We start from the raw sequence: 27,495 nt of genomic DNA, 5'->3' as shown, positions 1-27,495 counted from the left end.
CCTGAGCACGAGGGGAGATATGTTTGTGATATGTGTGCCATTCGGTCTCTTGGGTATCTTAACAGCACATAATCGATGGTTTCATTCACCACTGAATCAGGTCATAACATGTCAGAGTCGATTTGATCCCGTTGATCGCTGTCTCATACCTCAAAAGGTAACCTCACTGCAGGCAAATTATAGGTTATAAGAGAGAACATGCTCTATAAGTAGTTTCCATGATGACTAATTCACTTAAAAAAACGAGTTTCAATCATAAGTGTTGGTATTAGTCATAAAACCTGAATGCTTTCACACTGCCAACTATTGAGAGAAGTAATGCATCCACAGCCCTCTCTGCTTGCCTGGGAGAGGGGCCCCGCCCACCTTAATAAAGACTGGACCTCTCTCTTCCAATCCAGACAAAAGGAAGGGCATCGGATCCGCGGCGGCGCGCGCTGAGCCAAGCATCTGAGCACCTTGGAGACGCCATAGGGTTCTGATACGACGCGCAAGAACGCACCGGCACACCGACGCACACGCCCTCCCTGATCTACCTGAAACCCACAGGAAGGTTAATTGTCCGGTTAAAAGCCAAGGCAAGGTACTGTGAGCCCCGGTTCAGTCGCAGCCAGAACACCGTGTTCCCATGATGTCATACCTGTGGATTCTGCTATTAGGAAGCCTGCTGGCCGCGAGCGCCAAGGCACAAGGTAATGATTTATTCTTCAATTAATTCAGCCCAGTCTGCTGTTCAAGGCAGATTGGTTTTGCTCGTCTGCATGCACGACAGATCTGTCTGTGTATCTCTATATCTCTCTTTCTATCAATTCATCCATCTATCCCTTTATCTGACTGTCTGTCTGATTGTCTGCTTGATTGTCCGTCTGTCTGTCTGCCAGTCTGTCTGTCTGTCTGTCTGCTCTCTTATAGTCAAATCATATCATGTGCCCCTGGCTCTCTTCTTCCTCCCCCTCTCCCTCTGTCTCTCCTCTTCCTCTGCCAGTCTTCCTTAAATTACTCATCCATACATGTCTGTGTCTATGAGTGTAATTGCCCGTCTGTCTGCCTCCCTCTCATGTCAATCTCACTCACCTTTAGCTATGGTCTGCTCATTTCAATCTGCTCTGACTGAACGCATAAAAGCAGCTCTGCGCTCTTCATCCGTGCTGTAATTGTTCATGGATCTGAAGCCCAGACATGATGATTGAAATACAGTAGGTGTGTCATGTGATGTGGCCATATCTTTTTGGACATGAGTTTTGGCCAACAAAGGGTGTGGTGAACCCATTGTTCTTACATAAGTACATTTCCCTCCTTTTTTCTCCTTTTTTCTGTCACACTTCTTTCCGATCATCTTCTGCATCTGCAGTTATTTCTTTATGTCTTTGCGTCTTCAGACCTCTTTATTCTCTGTTTTCTTCTCTTCCTCTTCCTTCTCATTCTTCTTCTTCTTCTTCCTCAGCTGGCCCATGGGCCCCTGCCCTTCCCTGCGGCTCATGCAATGATTTCACTTTGTTCAAACGAGCAGTAAAACTCAGACGGATAGACTGTAAAGATTTGGAGGAGAAAAAAAAGAAAGAAATGTGCGCATGCATGAGAAAAGTAGAGATGAACAGAGATAAAAGTGAAGCAGCAGGAGAAACAAAGACGTGCACAGAGAGGCAGGGAAACAGACATCTTTATGCAAACAAACTTTCAGTTGGACGTTGGTGCGATGAGCGGGATAATCTCACTCTACCGGTTCACTTTTTTATTACCAGATTAACAACGACAAAGGAAACACCCCCTCACACTTATACACACACACTCACACACATGGGTTCCCTTCTTTTTCTTCTCGTTCCCACACACACACACACACACACACATTTCCCCTTTTATTGCTGAACTGTAACCTTGCTCTAAGCCCAGTGGATGATGGTCAGGCAGGAAATCTCAAAGGGCGTGTGTGTGTGTGCTTGCATGCAAGTTTGCATGCCAACAGTTGATAGTTAGGCTTGAGAAGATCATGCACTGGACAGTGTCAGAATCACGTATAGAGTGTGTAAGTCAAGGAAGTGAAGGATGGGGAGTGTCTCCGTAACCAGACCCAGCTCCAGCTGTAGTCGACACCCAACAACACAACTAACTTCAGTGCCTTTTTTCCTCCTCTGGGCCCACCGCATCTGTGTTTCAGAGAGTGGGAGTAGGGCCTTACTTTAATGTACAGAGCATGTGGGAGTGTAAGGAATGCTTTATTAATGTGTGTGAGTGTGTGTGCACTTCAGCGATACGGGAAGACAAAAGCAACAAGAGTTGTGTGATGTGTGCCAGGTGTGTGTGTGTGTGGAGACTTGTCTCTGTTTACACCTTCAACTCCTATCACATAAATCACACTTGTGGTTGATAAGTGAAACTCGCATACACACACATACACACACAGTCTCCCCCCTCTGCACCTATGGGGACAGTTTTAAGGTGTGCATGGTTGGCGTAAACACGGCACTTTCTGTCCTACAAACCAACAATAGAACCATACCTGACAGAACAATGTGTGATAGAGATGCTGTTATATCACCTGACTAACACACATACACACACAGAGTCGTCTGGTTTAATGTTACAGGGAAAGGCTTGGTTATCCGTTACACACACTTGCATGTACATGCACTATGACTCATTCATGCAATCTCACGACAGGAACCAAAGGACACAAAAAAAAATAAAGTTCATCTGCTTTTGGTCACAATGTTTCTGACTCCACTTTTTGTAATCTGCAAAAATGAAGGACATTGACTAAAAGTGAAGTGATTTACTTCTCTGTCCTTTTGTGATTCCCAAAACAGAATGTGATTGTGGTAGAAAAGAAAGAACAAACTTCGTTCTCAAAGTGAAGTGTTATCAGGCGTCAAATCAAACCGTTCTATCAAATGTCACCCTTATAATCCAAACAGCCACACCTGCAGTAAGGACCAAAACATTCAAGTGTGAAAAATGGTTTATGTAAAGTTTTATCTCATTATCATGCTCTATTGCTAGTTGTCATGAAGCTTTGCAACGTGATGCAACTTGCAGAAAGAGTCCGTTTGAATCCCAAAAGGCTCATTTATTCATTAAAGGTACAAATGAGACTTCATGACACATTAAAACAAACAGGCAACACCTGCTCTGTGTGAAAATAGCCCAAAGATACTTTCTGATGTGATCTGATGCCATATAATTAACTAACTTGATTTGATATGACATGATTTTTCAAAGTCTGCTTGCTCAAAGAGGAAAATGAATATTAATGTTCATTTTGATGAAACCCTTTGGAAGTGAATTCAGTTAAACACACAGAAATAAAATGTAGTAATTCCCTTTTAGTTTGGCACTTTCAGTCTGTGTTCATTATCATGACACCCATCAGGACAGTCATCTTAAAGTTACAAATTCACCTCAAGTTTGCTCAGTCAGTAAATTTGTAGGAACATGCACATGTACATGTATCCCTGTGATTTTTGCCCACGCATCTAGAGGAATGATTAACTCCAGAGTTAGACATTTTGTCCATTGCTTTGCTCGGAGAAACGCTTGTTGGCATCATTTTACACAGTAGCGCGGAAAGAGTGTAACCACTGAGATGGCTAGTTATTTTAGCGTAGCCTAGCAAAATAAATGAAAACAGTAGGAAACAGCTTGCATAGCTTTGTGGAAAAAAAAATCACCCATCAGCACCTCTATAGCTCAAACGTTCTCAATTCTGAAGCTTGTAGGGAGAGAACGTGTTAAAACAATTTGTGGTTTGTATAAGTCTTACTCACTGGACTGTTTTCCTGGCCCAGGCAAGTAACTCAGTGTGACGCCAAGACTACAAGAGGTGTCTTTACCTTGCCAAGAAATATATTGGCATAAAACAAACTGTAACACCTTAAATGAGACCTAACGTTTAGAATAAGGAGGTGCTACCAAGCTGGTTTTTATGGTGCTTTAAGAAAATGTTAAGGTAGGTCTTTAAGTTTTGATCTGCTAATGTTAGCTAACAGACTTTGGTTCGTTTCATGATAAGCTAACAAAGTTGAAATGTATCTGCTAGGCCAGGGGCTTCCCTTGGTTCTTTTTTTTTTTGCCAAACTAAGGTAGTAGCTTCTCCCTGTCATTAGGCTGTGTTCTAATGTGTAATGTTACTCGGTAGTTTATACCTGTTTAAACTCTCTGGTTTTCCTTTTTTCCTAATCTCAAAGCCAAGCAACTGATATTAGCCTTATTCTGTATGTTAAAATAAGCTAGTTTCTGCCTGTTTCCTTCCGTGAGATAAGCCAAGCAACTGGTATAAGCTTCATTCGGTATGTTAAAATAAGCTACTTTCTGCCTGTTTCTTACTATGATATAAGCCACGCAACTGGTATTAGCTTCATTCTGTATGCTAAAATAAGCTCGTTTCTGCCTGTTTCCTTCTGTGAGATAAGCCAAGCAACTGGTATAAGCTTCATTCGGTATGTTAAAATAAGCTAGTTTCTGCCTGTTTCTTACTATGATATAAGCCACGCAACTGGTATTAGCTTCATTCTGTATGCTAAAATAAGCTCGTTTCTGCCTGTTTCCTTCTGTGAGATAAGCCAAGCATGTAACTTTCGATTGTTGTGAGTCAAAATGCTAAGGTAGCCATTTCCCACCTGTTTCCTTACAATAGGTACAGCTATGCTAGCAGTTTTACTCTAGTTTTGGTCTGAATGCTAATGCAAAGTCAGTGGTTTTATCCTGTTTTCACTTAATGGGCTAAGCTGAGCTAGTGTTTTGACTCAGTTATTAGTTGTGTTTTGACTGGCATCGCTTTGTATTATTGTTGGATGGTCATGCCTCAAACTGCTCAGTCTATGATATGCATCTGTCTACACCTCTTCAAGATAAACAGATACTCTAATCCGACTTTTGCAGAGATAACTATTATCAGTTTGAATGACACCTTTGTTAAGATAAAGTCGAGCAATTGAGGTTGTAGTTTCATGGTTCTTGAAGTGGACTGTATTTTATTGTGTTGCCCACACCCTTTTTCTAAACACGAAGGGGGAAGAATATTAAAAACACATTTCAATGCTAGTGCAAAACCAACACTTCAGCTGTAATTGCTGAATCAACTCTTCTTATGAAATTCTGGTATAAGTTGGCTATCTGAACCTTTGTGAAGGAATAACTAATAATGTGGTCAGTGAATGTTTTTATCTGTCAAACCACTGAGGTTTTTCTTTAAAGAACCAACACAACTCTCAGTATGATGCATTCCCATAAGTGTCAACTGGTTTAACTTAAGAGTTTTCCTGTGGGGGACCCTTTTGCAGTTTAACTGCTCATCCTGTACAGTCCCATAGAATCGCGTGCGTCCATGTCAGAGACACTCATATGACTCATCAGCCTCAAGGGAGAGCAGTGGCAGAGAAACAAAGGGAGTAAAGAGTTTTGGGGGGGGAGAAGGAAGGGAGAGGAAAGGGGGGAGTCAAGCTCAAAGACAAGAAAGAAGAAAAAGAGAAGAAGAAGAAGGGAGAGAAAGTCTTGGATGTGCAACAAATTGTTTCACTACTTACGCTAACACAAAACAGAACACAGCTTACTTATTATGTGAAAGGGAATGTGCACAAGAACTTTACGTGCGCGTGAACATGTGGTTGTTTGTATGTTTGGACTGAGGAGGGGGAGAGAAGGTACTTTTACAAGGCTGTGCATATGCATGTATGTGTGTGTGTGCACATGTGTGTACTTGTGTTGATGGGTGTGTGTGCAGGGGGGTGGGGGGTTTATGGGAGGGTAGTAGAGGTAGTTAGAGCAGGAAGTGGCAAACTGATAGATGGGAACAGAATGTTCTATAGAGTGGCAGGAGAAAGAGTGTGTATGTGTGTGTGTGTGTGTACGGTGGGCAGTGTACCTTTCTCTCTTTGTCGTGCACACAAACACACATGTAGATACACACACACATGTACCCACAGGAGTTATGTGAGAGCCACATGCCTAACACACGTGTATGTAAGCGTAATGCCAGGAGGAAATGTGCCCACATTTACTGTTAATGAGAACATAAACAAAAATGTATACACACACGCTCAATCACACACACACAAACAGATCTGTGTAAATGTCAGCGGATGTTTGACATTTTACTTAAAACACTGTCCTGATTTTTACTTGAACTTTAATTTGTAATCTTCCTTTAATCACATTTAAGTCTTGGAGGCTATCTTACCAAAAATTTCTCAAGAAACTCAATTATTTTATTTATTTTTCTGCCTTTTTGGGGTAAACATGCTCTGGTTGTAGCTTTTCTGTTCTGTTCTGTAAAGTTGTAAGACTTTGAAATCAATGCATCTAAACTATGTTCAACTCTTCTATCTCTGCACATTTTGATCAAGACTGCCTCAAAGGAAGCCTGGTGTAACACAAACATCCACCCACATACAGCACACCTGCTCATACATGTATTCAGACATGCAGCCCTGCTGTACATGGAGCCCTGAGTCGGTTGCTGTTTAATACAGTGTCACTTACTGGAAAAACATGGATTCAGAGAAACAAAGAGAGCTTGTGTTTTTTCTGCCGTGTCATGTGAACGAGTGCATGTGGTGTGTGTTTGGCCATTTCCCTTGCGCCAAAAAAAATGTGTGTGTATAATTTTTCTTCATATCTGGTATGAATTTTATGCTTGTGTGTGTGTGTGTGTGTGTGTGTGTGTGTGTGTGTGTGTGTGTGTGTGTGTGTGTGTGTGTGTGTGTGTGTGTGCGTGAGAGTGTGAGTGTTCAGGGAGCCAGGTTGCCATTGGTGCACGCTCACCTCCAGAGAATCCACTCTGTGATGGAAATAGTTGAGATGTGTTCGTGCCGCTCTCCCTGCAGGCTTCGCTGACTCTGATATGATCTCACTTGGCAATCGTACAGCTCCCGATTGGCAATGAGTTAAAAAAAGACGATAATTTTCTTTTGAAAATAGTAAGGAAGACAGTTGGGACACCCAGCAGTAAACTGTTAAAACTTTCTGGTATGTCTTCATTCCTTAGTCTTTGTCAATCATCAGTCAGTCAGTTTTTGATCATTCTGAGCCAAATTCCCACAGAAGTTATGTAATGGCTCTTAGGAGGGAGGTTGGGTCATAAGCTAATCCACAAATGTGAAAGCACCTGGCAGCAAAAGCAAGAAAAAAAAAAGTATTTTTGCAAGCAGAAACCATGAGCACTACCAGACTGGTTAGTAGACAGCCATCTGTCCTGACTGGGCTGAGAAAAGAACGTACACAAGAGCATGTCTGCCTCCCTGAAGATTTCTTCTTTACTTTTTCAACCCATCCTAATAAGACTTTCAGTCACAGGAAGTGAAACACATCATTTAGAGAAATTTCTGCGCAGCCATATTGCTCATTACTGCTTTTATTTTGAAAGGTCGTGCTGCTGCCCAGATGGACCAGCATCAGGGTGCTGCTGAAATCAGCACTGCAGAAAATGATCAAGCCAGGGCACAGTTTGCTGTTTCAGCTTCTCACATGTGAGGGGGGAATGTCACAGCACCAGCTCAAACACACACCGACACCATACACACGCACTGACCGGCACACACGCTTTGTATTTTCTCATTAGCACTCAGTTGCTATGCCGTCGCTGGGGTCGAGACCGCATATGATTTTGGGGGGAGGTCAGACCTTATCGGTGTGTCAGTCGTACAGTTGGGGCTGGAGCGCTAACATCAGGCAGCAATCAGAACAGGGTGGGGTTCATGTGTGTGTGTGTGTGTGTGTGTGTGTGTGTGTGTGTGTGTGTGTGTGTGATAGTCATGTCAGAGAATGCGTTGAATCCACAGCATTGTAACGACTGTTCTGACAGTTGATTTTAATGGTTTTGAATGGTTAACAGATGGATTAGGGTTGTAAATTACCGTAGTTACAATAATTACCACCACTCCTGTATTCTATTGTCACTATTTAATTCAGAGTTACTGCTCATACCTGAAACAAAAATTCAGTGAATATGTTGAATTTAAAGGCTGTTGTCATGAAGCATTCCTTCAAAGCAGGAGTATTCCCTTTGAAACGCTGACATTGATTTGGGTTGCCATGTCCGTGTCCTTTCTTCTTTTACAAAGAAATTCACAGTCACACAGGCTTCTGTCAGATGTTTGATGTTTACTGAAGCAGCAGACTTTCAGGACAGCCCTTTATTTTTTTTCCTGCTGTTTGAAATTGATATCTCCCTGAAGTGTGAACTTTTCTTTCATTATTCTCTTCCTTCCCCTTTTCACACATCTCTGTTTAGATGATGCAGAGCCAACAGCGGAGGCCCTTGAGACCACTGAATCGACCCCCGAAGAGGCACCGACAGAGTACGAGGAAGAAGCTGCAGCTGAAGAGGAACATGAGCACTCGTCTGAGGTGAGAAATGGGAGCCATTTGTTCAGTTTTTGATTCGTTTGTCAAAATAATGCTTTAGTTTATGCTGAGATCCCATTTTTCATTCCTGAAATCTGTTACAATGTTTAGATTTCATTGAAGACCAATGACAAGTTCCTGTTTCATACAAATCCAATAAAAGATAAGCACATTATTCATAATATGGTGAAATAGCTGTGGGCTGTTCTGCTGTCTATCTAATCTTTCTGACAGGACTTCAGTGTATGTCCTCATTCAGTAGACTGAGGAATCCAAGCTTCAAGAGCAAGCTTAGCAGCTATGGTCTATCTATGAGCTGTCGTACAATGTTTATAAGACAAAAAGGCTCGTTTTTAATTTTTTTAAACTCTTAGCTTTTAAAGTCTGAAGCACAACTACAAGACTTTGACCCTATTAAAACTTGTAGGGGGTCTACTGGCTCTTGGCTACTTGGAATATTTTAGCATTTTTGGGTAGCTGTGCCTTTAAGTAATCTCCAACTACTGTGGAACTCAAGATTTTGAAGGCCATTACAAGTCTGGTAAAAATCTAGTTGTAAATCCTCATGTGACCTGAATTTTAGCTTGTTAGACATGCATCGATCAATCTTTGCCGATTTCCTTAATTTTGGGGGATCGGTGATCGGCCCATCCTTACAAATGAAACTGATATTATATACCTCTGGGAAGGGCTGACAGCAAGCCTTTGTTGCTTTTTGCTCTGAGACCTAAAACTTATGACACTTTATTGGTTTTTTATTTAAAACATAACGATTTTATTGTTTCACAGGTATTGTTCAATGATTTTCAATAAGATAAGATTGAAACATTAAAGTAAATGCTGGCAGTTATAAAAAATAAAAAATAGAAATTAAAGATTGGTATTGGCCCAATATCAATAAAGTCAGGTCAGGCTTTTTAAAGATCAATGACTAGTAATCGGCCAGAAAATTGTGATCGGTGCACCCCACTTGTAATAGACAAGCAGCAACCTCCAGTCTAAGAATATGAGACAACGCAGAAGTGCTAAAACCTGCTGTTTCTCGAGTCAGCTTGAGTCTGGCTCTGCAAGTACAAGAAGTACTGGAAGTCACCAACACACAGCAGAAATTCACCTATTTTCAGCCTGGTTTAAAAAAAAAAAAAAAACGTCTCCTGTCTCAATCGCAAATTTCACTATCAGCACACACTGTACGGGTGGTGAATTTTTTTCTACCTCGGCACTTTGGACTATGTTAAGATTGCGAGCTCATCCAATCAGAGGCACCGCTCAGGTCACATGACTGACAGGTGCTCTATAGTTGTACTCAAAGCCCTTGCCACCTCCAATATGGCCGTGATAGCCGATCTGCTTTAAAAATCAATTTCAGAAACAGACGGGTGACATCAGGGAGACTACGTCTAATTATACAGTCCGTGGTAATATATCTTCTCTGCATCTTTATCCTTTTCCTGACTTAACCCTAGAAACAGAATGCTAATTGCCAACAGATACCCAAAATTAAGTTAGCGCCATCTTTCATAAAGAGCTCCCTTAACTAAAGCCATGAAATGTATTATTTTTCAAAACACATCCAACACCATTTTATATCTTGTGCTAATACAGGAGGTATCACCAACCGAAGCTGAGCCTGAGACTACTGAAGACCCTGAGCCCACTGATGACCCTGAGCCCACTGAAGCCACCACTGAAGCAGATGAAGTGACTCCTGCAGAGGAGGATGCTGACTCTGTGACAGAGGCTGGGGAAGACGAAGAAACGACTACTGTGGCAGCGGACGCAGAGGAGGAAACAGCTGTGACAACAGCAGGTGGTGCAAAGAAATGTTGTGCAGAAAGCTTTTCTGGTTCTAGAATAGGGATTAAACACTGCTGCTGCTTTGTTTGAACTTCAGTTTTACAGTCGTCCCCTAGCAGTGCTATCCACAGCACACAGAAAATTAACTGAGATGTTGTGCTAAGTTCCAATCAATCAAATCATTACAGTCCTTTCAACACTTTGAAAACATGAGGGATGAACATGCACCGCTGAAAAACCTTAACCTGAAACCTTTCTTGACCAGCGCCTGCAGCTGACCCTGAGACTCAGGAACCAGAGGCTGAGCAGCCAGCATCTAAAGAGGAAGATGAAGATAAACCTGCCAAAACTAATACAACCACTCCTTCTCCAAAGAAGGTCAGTCTGAAATAAAACCATTAAATCCAATGAGTGTTCAGAGTCATAGGAGGGCTGTAAATCTTTAGAAAAACATGTCAAAGTGAGGTGGAATTTCAAAGTAGAATACCATACGGTCATAAAATTTCAAGTATGTTTTCATTGTTATATACTTTGTCTTCATAACACAAAACTGACTCGTGTTTCAGAGTATTCCTCTTTATTTACTCCTAGTTTTCATCAACTCTTTTACCCTTCATTTACAGTACTTGACTCAAGTTATTCTGACACATAACCTGCAGTTGAATAAACTTCCCTGTTCCAATAATATGTTAATGCTAACACTCGTGTTCTGCTTATGTAAACTTGACATGTTTTTCTCCAACTTTGCTGTATGATGCATGTTGAACAGGATGCTGCAGATCCAGATGCAGAAGACAGTGAGGAAGAACCAAGTGATCCAGTGGTCCCAGTCCCAACAAGTGAGCATACAGAGTTATGGTTTGCTTTTTCATGTGCTGTCAGTAAAATTCAGACAGAAAAGGATCCCATTCATTCATAAAAGCAAGAATTAACATGTAGTTTTTGTACATGCAGAATTCACCTCTCCACGACCCCAAGCGCTGAGACCTTGGGCAAGAATTTATGAACCGCTACATGCTTAGACATTTTAAATAAGGGGAACCTTGTCGGTGTGTTTATTTTTATTGCGCGGTATCGTATGAGAAGAGAAAGTGCAACACATGTTCTCTGTAAATGAGCTCATGTCTTTGTCATGCGTGTCTTTTACATGTGGAAACTGTACAAACTTGTTTTGAAAAATGTATGCTCTGCACCTTTCTTCTGGCACATTCTGTCCAATTATCGTGTCATGGGGTGTTGTGGTAGCAACAGGCTCCCTAAGCCACAATAAAAACCCTGAAATTATGCGATACCTTTAAACACACATTATGTTTGGTTCTTTTATGAAGCGCTGAATTGAGAAAACAGACGCGATTTCGCAACGAGACACCTTTTCTGCGTTTTAGATCCCAGCAACAGATTAGAGCCGCAGCAAAGTTCCCACCCTCGCTTTTCACATTTGTATGTTTGTCACCAACCGTTCATTTTCTCTTTGTATCTTCCCACAGTTAAACCGAATGTGGCACCTGAGGTGAATGCAGGTAAAAAAAATGTTTTCTTTAAAACTTTGTTTTCTTTAATTTATGGGTGATGGAACAAATTACTGAACCACAACACAGAAACCCCACCCTTTATGGAGCCAGGTGTTTCTTCAGTTAAACAAATTACTAAAAGGCAACAATAACAATTGCTTATCCATATGACTCAGGAGCCCTTTTCTTCTTTCTGGAGCATTCATAATAATAAGGCTGAATCTTATTTGCTCGGTTGCTGCAGTAACATTGGATCAACAAACACACACTGGCCTCTTTAATTCATGCTTTGCTGAAGTGGAAGTCCTGCATGGCCGCATTTCAAGACCTTAATGAAAAAAACCCACTGAGCACGCTCAGAGCGAGTGTACTGGAGCTGGAGCGCTATAAACTGGGTTGGTTGAATATATCTGCTTTGAGTTTTGCTTGAACTGTAAACCTGTTACAATACATCTGAAGGTGTTAGAGAGCTGCTGCGTCATTTTTGACTCCAGGAATGCCTCGTGAAGTAACTCATGTCAGAGCGGCCTTTTTCAATTATACACGTCTTGCTTTTATAGATATCATGTATCATTTTTTTGCAACTCCCTAATTTCTGAATAGAAAGCAGATGTTCTTTTCTTTTGAGGAGCACGACTCCCTTAGGAAGGCTGTTGAAGGAAATCAGAGCTATGGGTTTTCTTCATGTGATACCTGACAGTGGAGAGTTCCCTCATGGATGTAACAGGAGGAATTAAGTTATTAAATAGATGGAAGAAAAGGTTATGTGAAAAGGAAAGATATAAAGGAAAAGAGAAGGTGTTGGAAATAAAAGAACACAACAAATAAAAGTAGAAGAAAGAAGGAATACATCTGCAGTGAAAGCAGCTCTAGACCAGACTACAAGTGATGTTAATTAGAAAGAAAATTAGAGTATCTGAAGTGAAACTTGGCTTGAAATGCAGTTTTACTTCTTGTAATTAATACACCTCCCCATGGCAAATGTTCTTTTATAGTTTAAGCCCAATACTAACTCATCATGAGTGAGAGCCAGGGTTTTTCTTTAAGAGAACAGGTCCCTGACTGATTACACCTCCGAGGTTCCTTCAGCTGTAGAATAATTCAGGGATGCTACCTCGCCCTGCCCAGCCTCCAACTGTTTTGTGCTCTGACTCACACATGCTGTATAAAGTCACTTGGGTTTTCCCCCGATGAATCTAGATTCAGGGTAAGGTATTGTTCAGGACAGATGATATCCTTTAATCTAAGTCAGAGCTGGTTCACAGGATCACTGTCACACCCATGGAGCAGGTCGAGTTTCAGCATCCTCATCTGGGACGTCTCTGCAGGGTATTCTCTCAGAGACATGAGGGACTGAAGTACAGGGTGGGATTCCCTGATGATAGATATGAGTTTGATATTAAATAGCTTGGGACGGAGTTGTGTACTGTGTTGGAAAGTCGACATGTTGAAGGTGAACATCTGGAAGATATCCCTCTTGGGTGGGACGTTGAAAAGAGAATTTCCCTGCAGGGATGGATATTGTATTTCTGTCACTGATGATATCTTTTTTTTTCTCAGATCCAGGATTCAACTTGGAAGATGCTCTGGAAGAAGGACCAGCAGTGGAGAATCCAGCACAGCCAGGAAAGAGCCGCAGTCTGGATCCTGGGCGTTAGTATTTTCTCCTAATGATTGCTTGGCAACCTTAGATTCTCCTGAGTAGATGAGGATGCACAAAACAACACGGTGGTTAAAAAAAAAAAACAGTTTTAGCAATATTTTACCAAGTTTTACCATCATCCTGACTTTATTTTAGCAGCTTTAGAGCTGTATGAACCTGTAAAAATCAGGTTTGTCATTTGAAAAACTAAGGAGTCAACTCAATCTCAAGTCTAAGAAATATCATTATTTATATAATACAGTGGGTTTTGCACATTTAAGGTAGTATTGGAATATTCATCATCCTAAACAGAGTTCACTAGTAAAAATATTTGGCCCTATTAGTAAAAAAGTAAAAAAACAGAATCTTATCAAGTGCTTTTGTCTTATTTTAAGTAAAAATTGCCTTGTTATACTTGATATGAGCCACATTCAACTTATCAGTCCAGAAAAAATGTCTTGTTTCAAGTTATTTAAAAACAAAAATGAGGTCTGAATTGCTTGCTATAGGTAAGAAAATCTGCCAATGGAACAAGACAAATTTGCTCAAAAATAGCTTGAAACTAGAATAATTTCTTAATACAAGTAACTTTTCTCTTGTTCAACTGTTTTTTATACATGTTATAAGCAATTCAGACCTCATTTTTGTACTTAAAGGCAGGGTTGGCAGTCCTGAAAAAGTAGCATGAATTTGAATGTAGCATTTCGTCAGGACTCCACCTAGCCCCTCCTCCCCCTCCTCTTGGAGCTCCTCCAAAGCAATGCCCCTGCTCACGCGCACAAGCGCTGCTTATACGCAACTATGATTGTAAATGACTGAAAGACAGACTCAGCACATCATTTTATGTTTGCACTACGTTGAGTCATGTCTCATTTCGAGGTAAGGAAACACCAAAACGTTAAAACTTAAAGCTGAAAACAAATAAACAAACGTGACTTTTGTTAGCACTCCCATCTGTCATGCTAGCATCATCCACTTCTACCTGTGACACGATATCAGGAGTAAAGCTATAATACAAATAGTACATGTACATTTTCTCAAGGACTTACTCAGTATCACACTTTTTTTGTTTTGCTTGTCAGAGCCCCTGTGGTGAGAGTTTATTAGACACTGATCCAGACTACAGCCCAGAGCCAAGTACCTCATCGGGCCAACGTTGACTCTTGTTTTCGCCTTGGCTTTGTCCAATTTCTTTCTAGTTTGGGCCTTTTCAGCCTTCGTCTTTCTTTTCTTGCTCTGTGTAGCTGGAGGAGCGGTTACCAGTTATGAGGGTATGGGTAGTTTCTCTGCCATTCTTCTGCTGAGTGTGAACCTTTACACCACGCATTGAGTCAGGGGCAGGGCAGGCCAGTGATAGATCATTTTAACCAGTATAACAAAAAGTGTATCTAAATCAAACTACCAATTATACGTTAAATTAGCTTGAAATAAAACATTTTTCTGGACTGGTCAGGTGAATGCAGCTCATATCAAGTCTAAAAAGACATTTTCTACTGAAAGGACGACAAAAACACTTGATAAGATTTCAGTTTTTTGCCATGTGAAAGTCTTAGACACAATATGTTACCCCGTGGCTAATTTGAAACTTCCTGTTTATGCCACCGCTGGCTTTTCTCTAACGATGCAGCATTAGCACAGCCTCAGTAATGACACAAAGCCATGAGACAGCCCGTGTCATGTACTTGCTGTAGTCAAACATCAAAACTACAATGTTTCACAGCTACCATATGATTAGTTGCACAAGACCCATCTGCACTGCAAGAATGCAGTTCTAATTAAATGAGCTGGGTTCCCATGACAAGATACCAAATTGACTTGTTTCGCCTCCCCAGTTTAGAAAGTCTAATCACCAGCTACAAAGCAATTTGACAGCAACGCTTAAAGCCTGATTTTCCTGGAGCAGCTTCTCGCGGCGCTCGCCCTTTATTCTCGATGTAAAAGCTGATTCATGTAGGTCTGGCATAATCATTATAATCCGGTGAAAGACGCTCTTCTCAAGCGCTCCGTGATTAGCGGCTTTGTCAAGTTGGAGCAGGTAGTCGTGATGTCACGGGCAAATACAGACAGGCAGAACGAGATAATGGGGCTGTTTGCATATTGATCAAGACAAAGAGAGTGGGATACAGAGGATACTTATCGTCACCTCTCAACTTATAAAAATGCCACTATAACTCAACTAGAAGCACATTTTAGCACATTTTTATTCTGTCACGTGAGTAGATGTCTACAGACTGGTTGGGACAGAAACTCAAGACCTGTAATGCCTCAAAGGTATAAAGTACTACAAAGAAAATAATCTCGTTCTTCTTCTTCTTTGCCCTTTTTTTTTCTCTAAGTGCCTCACATGCATCATTAACCCATTAAAACCTGAACCTGAAAGGCCTCCGTTATTCACATGCTTCTCTTTTTCCCTCTTTTTTTTTAGCACATGCTGCCGGAGCCACAGGAGATGGTAAGGCTTTATTTGTGCTTACATGATTGCTATTTGTGTCAAAAGAGGAAAAATAATAATAACACAACACCATCTGTAGTCCAAATCCCATTCAGATGCAGCAGTGGTAGAGAACATAGAGCTTTGAAACACACAGGATATTACTAGTATGGTCCTGACAATAAAAACAGGATACATTAGTAAGCAGGAAAGGCTCTTTCTTATTGTTGAAGTTTAATGATGTCTGAAAATAACTCTTTCAGGAGTATTTTACACTGAATTCCCATGTGTAGTCCACTGCATCTGTTGGAAGAACCGGCTCTTAAAGCTCCTCCACAATGGGACCAACTTCCGTTCCCAATCCTCAAGCAGAGGAAAAAGATACAACAGCATGACAGCTGCGTGTTAGTGCCTGTTTAGATAAACATTTGCACGTGTCAGAATGAAGACTCCAACTCGTATAGATTTTAAATTCATATCACTTCTCAGCCCCACGGCCATTCCACACATGTTTCCGCTTTTACTCCAAGGCATGACTGTTAAACCAGTTTGTAAGCAGTTTGGTTTCACGTTACTAACTTCATTTTGTCTTCTCTGTTCTTTACAGTAGACAAACCTGATGGCCAAGGTGAGTTCTCCTGCTTTTTTCTCTGTTTTGGACACATTAAGCCACCCTCCCATATGTTCCTCCAAACACACCTGCAACATAAGCACTCCCTTATTTTCTTGTGTCATGCAAAGCGACAGGTGTGAAGCCGCTGCAGCTGCTGCTTGACATTCTCCTTTTCTCATTGCTTCAAATCCTTTAGGGGTATTTACATAGTTTTGAAAATTACAAGTTGTAGCAAAGGCAGGAAGTGGGCATGAGAGTAACTGGAAGCACAACCAATTTAGTAAAAGGCCAAAGTCACAGGTTTGAAAATGTGAGACTGGATTATAAGGATGGCTGGCTAAAGATATAGGAAAACCAGTATCATTATTCCTCTCACTTTTTCCCACTTTTAGTGGTTATCCGTTCGTCTCTGTTTGTTTAAATGCAGTTTAAATGCTGGTTCAGTGTGTTTATTTGATGTTATCGTCTTTATAATGACAGGAAGTGGCATTTCCTTCTAATTGTGGGTTGTTTACAACGTTCTTGGAATGTCTTCAAGCTGATTTTAGCTCAAACACTAATTAAGGCTAATCCTGATAAGGCACATTTTAAACAAATCAAACAAGAACATAAATCTTGACACTTTGACAGTCTACTGTTACAGTTTTGCCCCCTGACCTCTGACCTCTGATCTCAGGTGTGTAGCAAACAGTCAGGTGATAAGGGTTGTGGCTGCTGACCACAAATGGTTCCCATAGCTCTTGTTTCCGTCGACCCGTGGTGTTACTTTTCCGTCAGTTTGTTTGGGACCAGACAAACTGGTGTCTCCATGTTGGCTGCTTTGCATGTGTGTGCAGTATACATGTTCTCACCTGTCGGCCCCAACCTTTGCTTCCTTAAACTGACTCACTACAAAGTCTTGTTTCAATCAAATTAATGTCAGTGACTCATTCACGTTTTTTGGGATTTTTTCTTGAGTCACTCTGACTCATGCCACTCCTGTGTTTTTGACTGCCTTCATCTCCTTTTATCCCTGGATTTATTGTACCCTTGTACCTACTTTGCTGACTCATCTGTTCAACCCCAGAATCCTGTCTTCTGCCCGTCTCTCCATTATCACCTCAGAATATCCTGCCATTATTAATCTGTGTTGACTGAAGCCACCGCAAGGGCAATGAAGGACTTGGTTTTTATGAGATGTGTAACTGAGAACGTAAAGAAAAGTTTTAAACATTCTTTTAGTTTGAAGCACAGTCTTTACTTTTTTACTTGTATATTTATCAAAAAATAATAATAATAATTCAATCAAATTTAGTTAGCAAATTTTGTCTACTGAGAAAATCATCTGAAGTAAATTCAGAAAACTAAGCTCAGTTTGATTTGCATTTTGCCTTCATTTCCTATATCATCTAATCATTGATGCCCTTACAACAAACTGATGCATTCATAAAGCATGTTCTATTTTACATGTCTATCTACATGTGCCTCCTTTCTAATTTACATTTTCTGTTCAACAATTATTTGAGCTAGTTTCAGCTGTCCAGTCAGATAAAATCTTCTTATCAGGTTGTTGGGGGAAGAAAGGAATAACAAAAGTTAATGAAATGAGCTTAGAATTTTTTTCCTTCAATCCAAATCAATATGTATTCCTCCCAAAAAAATCAAAATTGAACAAATTAAAACAGCCATTATGCTGAAAAAAGACATTATGAAATAAAAAAGCTATTGTGGAGAAGGACATTATGAAATAAAAACAAATTACTCTGTAAAAAACTTTTTATTTATTTATAAAGGCTTGTAAAATGAATAAATAGTCATTATTTTAAAAAAGTATAAAATTGTTAAAATAATCATTATGAAATAGTTTATTTTGATATCTCTATATTAAAGAATAATAAAACATATTTCATAATTATATTGCAGTATTTTACAATTTAATGGCCATCTTATATATCTGTCTGTTATTTATCAAAATGGTATTTATTTCATAATGTTGTTTTTATTTATTTGATAATGAATCTTTTGGGGTTCCCTGAGTCAAATATCCAGTTTCTGCTCTTCAAAACTTTGAGCAGTATCTAAATGACTTTGCTGCATTCCAGATGATCTCAGTACGGTGGTCCTGAGAGCTCACAGTGCTACAGCTTAAGAAAACACATGCAAAAAGACAAAACACAAGCACATTGAGAAAACATCTTCATCAATTTGACAACACGTGCGCAGAATTTTGAAAAATATGCTCCAAACACACTGCGACACAATGGAAATGTTACCAGAGGACACTCAAAAGTGATGCACATGTCCAGGCACCCGTGTTGTTGACGTGGATTTTCAGTCACAGCAATAGGCTAATATTTGAATCATGTGATCTCAACATTAAATAAATCAAAAATACTTACCTTAACTCATTTTCCCACACAACTGATGGCAAGAGAACCTCAATAGAGCTGTGTCTCAGGCTATAAATCTGTAGAGTGTTGCTTTGCTTTTTATTGCTTTATACTCAGTTGTAAGTGAGGACAGTGAGAGATTTTACACAAAATGTCACTTTGCTCCTAACTACATGAAGTACACCGCAACAACCTAAAACTTAGCAGACAAATTCATTCATTCAGCTTATATCAAATGATACAATCGTCAAACACATCCAGATAAACATCTCAACTCCAACTATTACAAGCCAAAAGTACAACGTGTTGATTGGATGGGAAAAAAGTACTTTGTGAAGTTAACCATTGATTATTATTGATTATTTGTTGACTTGTTGGGATAAGCTGGCCTATGTGAAGTATAACAAGTTAGTTTTTACTCTAGCTTAGATGAAAACACTGACTTAGTTTTGATTTTTTCTGATGTTATTTCATTATTTTCAACAATGCTGATCATTTGGCATCTGTTTGGTTCATATGTTGCACCTGATTCCTCATCCTTAATTGACACAGTAATTGAGAAAACTCAAGGGTTGTTAAAGAATTGAAACTCCTGTTACACATTGTAAACCTCCAAATTTCTGGAAATATGAACTGTAAAATATTTAGCTTTGAGCAGCTCTGAATAATTTTCATTTTGTGGAGACTTCAGTGTCTCCTGTGGATAAAGTTTGTCACAGGAAGTCTTATTAGGAGCACCGGTAATCCTCCTTTGGTAATCCTCGAAGCCTGTATCTGTACCAGGCTGACTCTAACCGGTTGTACCTTTGTAAATCAGGACAAAAGTAGAGCAGTTACATAGATTACCGGATCCTGGATGTGGATTTTGGAAAACCAGATTGTCTGGATTAAAACTTTTGTGAAGTCTGTCTTAGATCAGTAAGAAGAAGAGCAGAGCTTAGAAATAAATCTGCTGTAGTCACTCCAACTAAACTTGTTTACTGTTCAATCATCTGGAGAAAAACACCAAAAGTTGCACAAATAACACCAATTTACTCACGATTAAAGTAATTGGCATGCTGTTTTCCAATAACACCTCTTTATGTGACATTATAACAGTGAATTATTCTATAAGATGCTTGTTATACTCGATTATTTCATCAGGATTGGTGACAGTAAACATGGCAGGGAGGGCTGCGTGAGTGTTTCTGTTTGCTCTATCTTTAATAGGCTATGAGAGGGCTGTGCTGTCTGATATGACACAGCATGAAAACTATGCAGATCCATGTTGTCATAGTAACTGGGTTACAGGTGCAGACAGATATATGCTGTGATTGAATGCTTTTCAGGACTAAATTATAGGAGAGGCGAGAGGAAGAGGATCAGAAAGTGCTTGAGCAAGATGTGCTTATCCGTCGCTCTGCTTCTTTTCCTCAAACACACACACACACAAACACACACACTTGGTGCATCCATAATGTCATGCCATTGAGCCTCGCCGCTGTGCTGCCACTCATTATTTCAGCTGCAAAATGGCATCCAGTTGTGACACTGAACACGACAGTCTCATTAAGCGAGTCTTACACTGAAAAATATCCCTCAGTAACGTCCACGGAATGAGTCTTAAATTACACAGATGTAATCTGGCTATGCTTGCTGCACAGGTGTCACTGATCTTTTTTGGGTGTGTTTTTTGCTCCACAGAGTCTGGATCCAGCTCTTTAGCAGGCATCCTCAGTGCAGTGGTAATTGCTGCAGTGGGAGGAGTCGCTGCGTACATCACTTACCAGAAGAAGATGCTGTGCTTCAAAAACAGACAGGGTAATTATCACGCTGTCTTAATAACTCACCAAAATATGTGGGGGGCCGATTAAGCCTGGTGGCTGAATGGCACACCCCACTCAATAATATAAACTGCAATCAATAAGGCCTGACACCACCACAAGTGTTTCCAGGGAGTAGATTGGGCTGACACTAGAAACCTGATTTGCTCTACCAAATTCCTTAAACCTTAATTGGCTGTTTGAGACCATAGAGAGCAGGGGTGGTATCTGTGATGTCACACGTTGGTTTCTCCATAATGTGAATGCTGACTCAACCCAACTTTCAGTTTAACTATAAACAGGCAAAGAGGTAGAGGTGAGGTGGGATTTCAGTTGGCTACAGTGTCCCCACCTGTCAACCAAGCCAGCCTTGGTCATTATTAGACAAATTCCAGAATTTGTCTTTACATTATTTTAAGGCATGTGATGTAAAAACTAGAGGTCTGAAAAAACATCAATACAGCGATTTATCGTGATACTTTGACCTCTGATACAATATCAATCTTTCAACTCCTAATATCGATATATTTGTAAAAACAAAAAATTCATTTTTTAGCCAAGTTAGAACTTGAATGGGGCCTCCACACCTCCATTGAGGTAGATGGCAATGGAGGCTCTACTCTGCTGTATGTTGCCCATAAACAGTATTGTAAATATAATCTCAAAGTTCAAAAGTATTTTATTCCTCAACTTGATGATGTTGGTTTTGAAGCCGTTGACATCATTTTTTTCTCTCTATTTTTTGGGTCAGTTGGTTTAAAATCATTGTAAGTTTGATTTTTACATTGCAGTAGACTGATAAAATCATATTTGTAGTAACTTTTTTTAATAATATCAGATTTTTTGTATCAGTAACATTGGTTACACCAAGTGACATTTATCAGTTTCACCAACTGACCACGTCTTTCAACCACTAGGTTTTTGCAATATTAGTTTAATGTCACAGTAGTTATAGTGACAAACTTGATACACGTTATGTTTTCATATTTGTATGTAACATTGCATTGACTTTCAGTGTTTCAAAAACAATTAGATAGAAAAGTTGTTTTCAATCAAATACTGCAATACATCTCAATAGTGTGTTATCATGATACATCGTGATACGTATCATATCGGGAGGTTCTTGCCAATACTCACCCCTAGTAAAAACCTCACCATTGGGTTTTTCTGCTCTGAAAATGGAACTTTAAGGGTTTTCTTTGACTTCAGTAGCCATCCTCAAGTGGACACCCAGGGAACTAGGGGTGGGTAAAAATATCGATGAATCCATGCATTGAAACATTGCCTTGCCCAATTCAGGGCCACGAGAGACCAAGCAACAAAAAAATGGCAGCCAAAGTAGCAGCAGAAGCATAAAGCCAGATCCTTCATTTTTAAAGTCTGTCGTTTGGTTTGGTTGTTTTATTGCTCCAAAAGGTAAGCTGACACCACCTGTGTTCACATGGGGCATGAAAATCGATCATCAATGCTTTTAAATCAATATCAAATCAAATCGATATCGAATTGCAACCTAAAGAATCAAAATCAAATCGAATCGTGAGGTTTTTAGCAATACCCAGCTCTACAGGGAACTGCTGTACACTTCTTCTTTGGCTTTTTTTTTTTAACACCAATGTTTCCAGATTTAGATGTGGTAGCAGGCTTCTAGTAGCTTAAATTGTCAGTTCTTCCCTATTTTTCTATCAGTTTTTTCTATTTGTGTGATTATCATCCATTCCGTTATTTTCTCAACTTAAAAAACATACATATACAACTGTAACATCAGTATGAAACCCTGATATAAGCTGTCAATTTGGAAGTGATTAGTGGAGACAGAAAGGCTAACATGTTATATGTGTGTGACAGTGTACACGTTAACGTTACCACCTCTAAAAAAAAAGCCAGGTACTGGCCTGTGTCATTCTGGACTCAACCCTGAATATCAGACTGGGTTTCAGCTTTGAAACAAGAAAGTCCTACAGATTCTTAAAAAAATGTCCAGTGCAGTTTTCTGTTAAGTTTGTTTTAAAATTGTGTTTGTTATTTAAGTGCAAACAAGTATGAGCTTTGAAATTAAAGCTGTAGAGCCTGTTTCATACAAACTCAAAGCTGTTTAGTTCACTCCAACCCCAATCAGGCGTTCAAATCCTCTGTCAGAGGAAGAATCTGCTGAATGTTGACCTAGAAAAGCAAATTCTGAGACTCTCAGTCAGGTAACTGCCACATCTATGTATGAACTGCTTTATTTGAAGGTCAACTGCCTTACCTTGAGACAAAGAAAACTCCACTTAACTCTCCAGAAGGAGGTGTCAATTACGGTCAGCTCAAACAGTCACACCCTGTGTACCAATACTGGGAATTCAGCACATTTTTAATTTACTGTCAACAGCCACAAAAGGCCACTCAGCTTGAGCAATGTGGGGCAAAAGTCAAGAAAATGTTTGTATTAACATCTGTTCATTTAGTTAAAGATGTTTAAATGTGACTTTCTAAAAAACAAATGCTCATTTCCCCAGCAGATTTCTGAGTCGGCCAAAGCAGGATTCATGAATTTAAATATGCTTAAGACATACAAATTGGCTCGACAGTCTCACACTGCTCCCCTGACAGTGGAAAAAAAAAACGCCTGACAGCTCAAAAACAAGTACTTTTGAGGTTTAATACCAGAAAGAAATCTAACACCTTTTCGTGGTTGTGATAATGAGCAATTAGAGCTGAGAAGTATTAGCGGTTGCAGAGTCCCCCAGGGAGCCATCACTGTCATACCTAATGATGTCACACTTTTAATTTATGCTCGGCTAATTAAAAGCTCATGAAATCCAAACTGACATCCCTGCTACGTTTTCTTTTCTGTGCCTTTGCATCTGTGTGACTTTTCCCATGTCTGTGATCAGAAGCAGATCCAGAAGCCGCACGCAAAGCCGACGCAGCCGAGGCCCAGTCAGATCCCCAGGGTAAGACGCGGGAACACGCTAAGTGCATTTTAAAAAACAAAAATCAAACACACTCAGTGCTGCGCGGTGTCACGACCTTTACATTGTGTTTATTCTCCTCTCTGTAGTACTTAGCAACCTGCTGAACTCCTCTTAGACCAGCAACGATCACATGACCGCCTGGAACAACCAATGGCAAGCAGAGTGGCAATCTCACTGTTCAGCTCTATTGTGTGTGGAGCTAAATTACTGTGAGGCCCCACAGTAGGGCTGTGTGTGTGTGTGTGTGTGTGTGTGTGTGTGTGTATGTGTGTGTGTGTGAGAGAAAAAGTGTGGGTGTGTGTTTTGTCTGTTTTTGATGTGTGTACATGTGTCTGGATGAGTGTTCCTGAGAAAAAGTGTACATGTGTTCCTTTTTATGTGTTTGAAAAAATGTCGGGGACAAGAACTAAAAAGGCAGAAGAAATATGTGAAACTAAGGGATTTAATTATTGTGATGATATAGAAATTTATCAAATAATTGGTCAAACTTAACCAAATCGAGTTGTTTTTTAAAAAGAGGGGACATTAAAGAGATTAAATCTCAAACTAAGTATGACCATAAGATGGCTTAATTATGGAAATATCTTTTTTTATTTTATTCGTATGGCTACTATAGATTTCTAGTAACTCAGTGTGAATATAAACCAGTGACAAATACTTTGTAATGAACTCTTTAAATGACTTCTTTCTTCTTTTCTACTCACTCCGTCATTCCATGAGCCGCCCATTTGATTTGAAAAGCCTCCTGGAGACCAGACACTTAAAGTGAAACATGTCAAACTAATTGTTTTCTTTTCCATTATAATCGTCGACAGCACAGGGTAAATGGAAAACAGGGGGCTCAAATAACTACCACTGTCTCTCTGTGGACTCTTGAAAATTGTATGGGCTTATAATCTGAGGATTATGGGGTTGCAGTTACATGGTCCAATGTTCTTTTAGCGGACCACTGATGTCGCTGTATGTGCGTGTGTATTCTTGTGTGTGTCCTTCTTAATCGGTGAAGGGGCGTATTTTAAAACCTGTTTGGAGGCCGACACTTCTCCTCAGTCACTGCATTCAATCTGTGAAATCTGCAATAATTTAAGATGAAAACCCTGTCAAGAACAAACTCACACAAATATGTTCTCGAAAGATGTTGAAGACTTTGTGAAATTCACTGAGTTGAAGTGTGGTCCAACTTTTTTTGGATTGTTAACCAAGCTCAAAAAGAGATCCTGTAATAATGTAATAGACCATGTTCTGATGTAGTGTGTGTGTCAGTCTAGATGTGATGCAGTACTTTCTCCTCTCTAGTGCCTTTCACTGACACAGCCTGGCTTGAACAATCGACAGACACAAAGAGAGCTGGGACACTGAAAGTGAAAACAGGCAAAATAGTAGATGAATGTAATTAAAAGTATATATCAGTGAGAAATTTGAGGAATGTATGATTTTAATCCGCTCATAAATAATCATGTTGGTGGTTTAAGAGCCTCACCTTTTGCTCATCTATGTGAAACTGTTACATGAATGTGACAGCTGCTGTATATGTGTTCACAGTGGGCCAGTGTGCTGTTTTATTTAGTACTTTTATAATAACCAATAATGCATTCCAAATCCATTATTTCAACTCTAAACTTTCCTCATTGAGTGTCTTTATTTGAGCAAGCCAGTTGCTGTCTTAGTGTTTTAATTCTTATATCAATCTCCTTTCTCCCGTGATTTTTTATAGCAGTTTTACATTTAGCAGTGGTGCCTCAGAGCTGTCACAGATAGTCAAGTCAACTTGTTTGCTGTGGTATTTTGTGAATATTATTGTGAAATGCCTCAGAAGCAGCGCTACTGCATTTAGAGAGAAGAAAAAAAACAAACTCAACATGTTTTTTTTGTTTGTTTTTCTGCAGCTGTAGCACAAAATAATATAAACTTCTGAATGTCTTTTTGTTGCCTTGCAGTTTTGTACTTGCTCTGCCCCCTTTAATCTTTCAAATAGGGTCATAGAGTGTCGCATTGTGCTGCAGTTCATGTAAAGTGTGTTACTTGTAAAGCGCCATATAGCTGCAATACAGGACAGAGACTGTTGCTAACAGCCTAGCCACAAGCTGAGAAATATTAATAGTCTGTGATGTCACATATCGACTAATTCTACTGTATGAACTGTGGGCTGGTCGCAGGATCTGCCTTCTTATCCTGTTATCTGTGATAGACTGAGTTTCTCTTGACACATCGGGACCAAGCAGGAAGTGTGTTCAAATTCCCTCTCTATATGCTCTTGCTAGTTGTAATGCACAAAATATCTGTTAAATATAAGTACAAGCTTTCATAGAGCCAATGCTGCCTTCAAATCACACAGCCCTTCAAAATAAAAGCACTCTGCTGTACCGCAGTGCACATTCGGAAACCTAACTGAGACTGATTCGTAGACTGAAACAGCACATCCTCAGAGAGAATAGAGTAAGGACTACTTTTGTTTTTGCACACTGTGGTCCCAGACAGTCAGATTCCTTGTGAACACAAATAGTTGGAGCACAGCATCCAGACCAGAATGTAAAACAAGGAAATTGAAGACTCTCTGGGTCCTATGATGTGCATTTCAGATAATACTATGGCATCAATAATTGCGCCAAACCAGTTCTGCCTTATGACAGAAAGGTAAATAGAGAACAATGTCGACAAAGGAAACAAGCATTGGAAAAAGCAGGTGATTTTACTACCACAATCTCTACAGGAGAAGCACTTTCCTATCCTGTACACGTCTTGATTCATTAAACATATTTAGACAACTCATGTTTGATTTAGACTAGTGATTCTTCCTTTTTATTTAAATGTTCTGTGTTTTTGTGTTGTCTTCTTCATTTTTGTCATCTGGCATTGTGTTGTTCTCCTGGAATTGTGTAAATAATGTTTGAGGAGTCAATTAAACAGTTTTCGTGGGAGATTGACTGTTGTTGTTTTTTTCTTTTACTGCAACATATCTCTGTCTGGTGTTTGTGCCAGAGCGTTTTTATGACACCAGGGATGAAGTAACCTTAGGTGACTGTCCAAAAGTTATGACTGAATTATTTTCTTTTATGACAGTAAAATACACGCTTTCTGTAACCTTCTCCATTCATAGAAATACACCTGCACGGGATGTTTGTGCAGCTGTCTGCTCCTCTAATAAAAACAGAAACAGGCTTTATACGACATGACCTGAAATGAATGAAATGTAAGGTATTTATAGAGGAGGGCTCACACAAACACACACACACTCACACACACATTCTCAGCGTGGTCAATGATTTATGGTGACAGACGCATGAAAACACACCTGAGGCTCTCAGAGGTAAAATATGAGAACCTGTTCATACTCTCTATCCCTTCATATTCATTCCATAGCCAGAAGTCTGTACTCTCTAACTCGCTACAAACAGCTTAATTAAACTGCAGCAGAAAGCGCTCTGAGGGCTTTGATATGGATTCCATGATGGAGCTCCAATTCAGTCAGACAAAGTTTTCTTTGATGGGAGAGATAATAAAACTCAGTCGGTGTCTGGAAGAGGATTGTAATCATGAAGTGTCATAGATCAAAGATGCTAGCAGCTCGTATAATCAGATAAAAGCTCAGATTTTCCAGTGAATCATAAAACGACATCACATATTGGAGGTATTGTAATAAAGAATGGTTCCATAGGGTCAAGTTATTGATCAACTCAAATTATAGTGGTTAACGATGTAGATCACAGAGGCATCCGTGGCAACCGAGTATTTTCATCCTACAGGAATTTTTGGAGCCCAAAGTTGGGGTTCAGGAGAACTAACAGGGTTGATCAATTGAATAATGAGACAAATCAGTAAATTGGTCCATACGGTTCAAACCAAAACTGCAGACAGAGGGGGAAACAGATGAGTTCATTTAGATTGAATATAGTGCATGTGTGTAGACGCAGGTGCTTAAGTTGACTGACAGCTGATTAAGCAGTGAACACTTGATGCTGTCATCACAGACATAACTTCATGTAACACTTCAGAGGAACACGTCTTGTCCCTTAAAGCAGATTTCCTCATCCCTTCT

The 27,495-nt window shown here is 39.9% G+C and overlaps 1 protein-coding gene across 1 annotated transcript; it reads left to right on the top strand.

Moving 5' to 3' along the window:
• The first annotated feature begins 381 nt into the window (after positions 1 to 381).
• On the top strand, positions 382 to 26,383 carry LOC141808869 (uncharacterized). The gene is made up of 12 exons (XM_074695624.1): positions 382 to 692; positions 8,228 to 8,343; positions 9,946 to 10,150; positions 10,403 to 10,515; positions 10,907 to 10,976; positions 11,625 to 11,657; positions 13,209 to 13,301; positions 15,716 to 15,742; positions 16,329 to 16,349; positions 20,387 to 20,503; positions 23,379 to 23,438; positions 23,546 to 26,383. Exons 1-12 carry the CDS (start codon positions 629 to 631, stop codon positions 23,572 to 23,574), a joined length of 948 nt encoding a protein of 315 aa, XP_074551725.1. The 5' UTR covers positions 382 to 628; the 3' UTR covers positions 23,575 to 26,383.
• Positions 26,384 to 27,495: the final 1,112 nt, after the last annotated feature.

Source organism: Halichoeres trimaculatus, unplaced genomic scaffold (genome assembly GCF_033239565.1).
Source record: "Halichoeres trimaculatus isolate MK-OKI-2021-1 unplaced genomic scaffold, fHalTri1.1 fHalTri1_scaffold_19, whole genome shotgun sequence".
Classification (NCBI taxonomy): Eukaryota; Metazoa; Chordata; class Actinopteri; order Labriformes; family Labridae; genus Halichoeres; species Halichoeres trimaculatus.
Note: the sequence above shows the minus strand (reverse complement) of the source record. Positions and strands in the feature narration are given on the sequence as shown.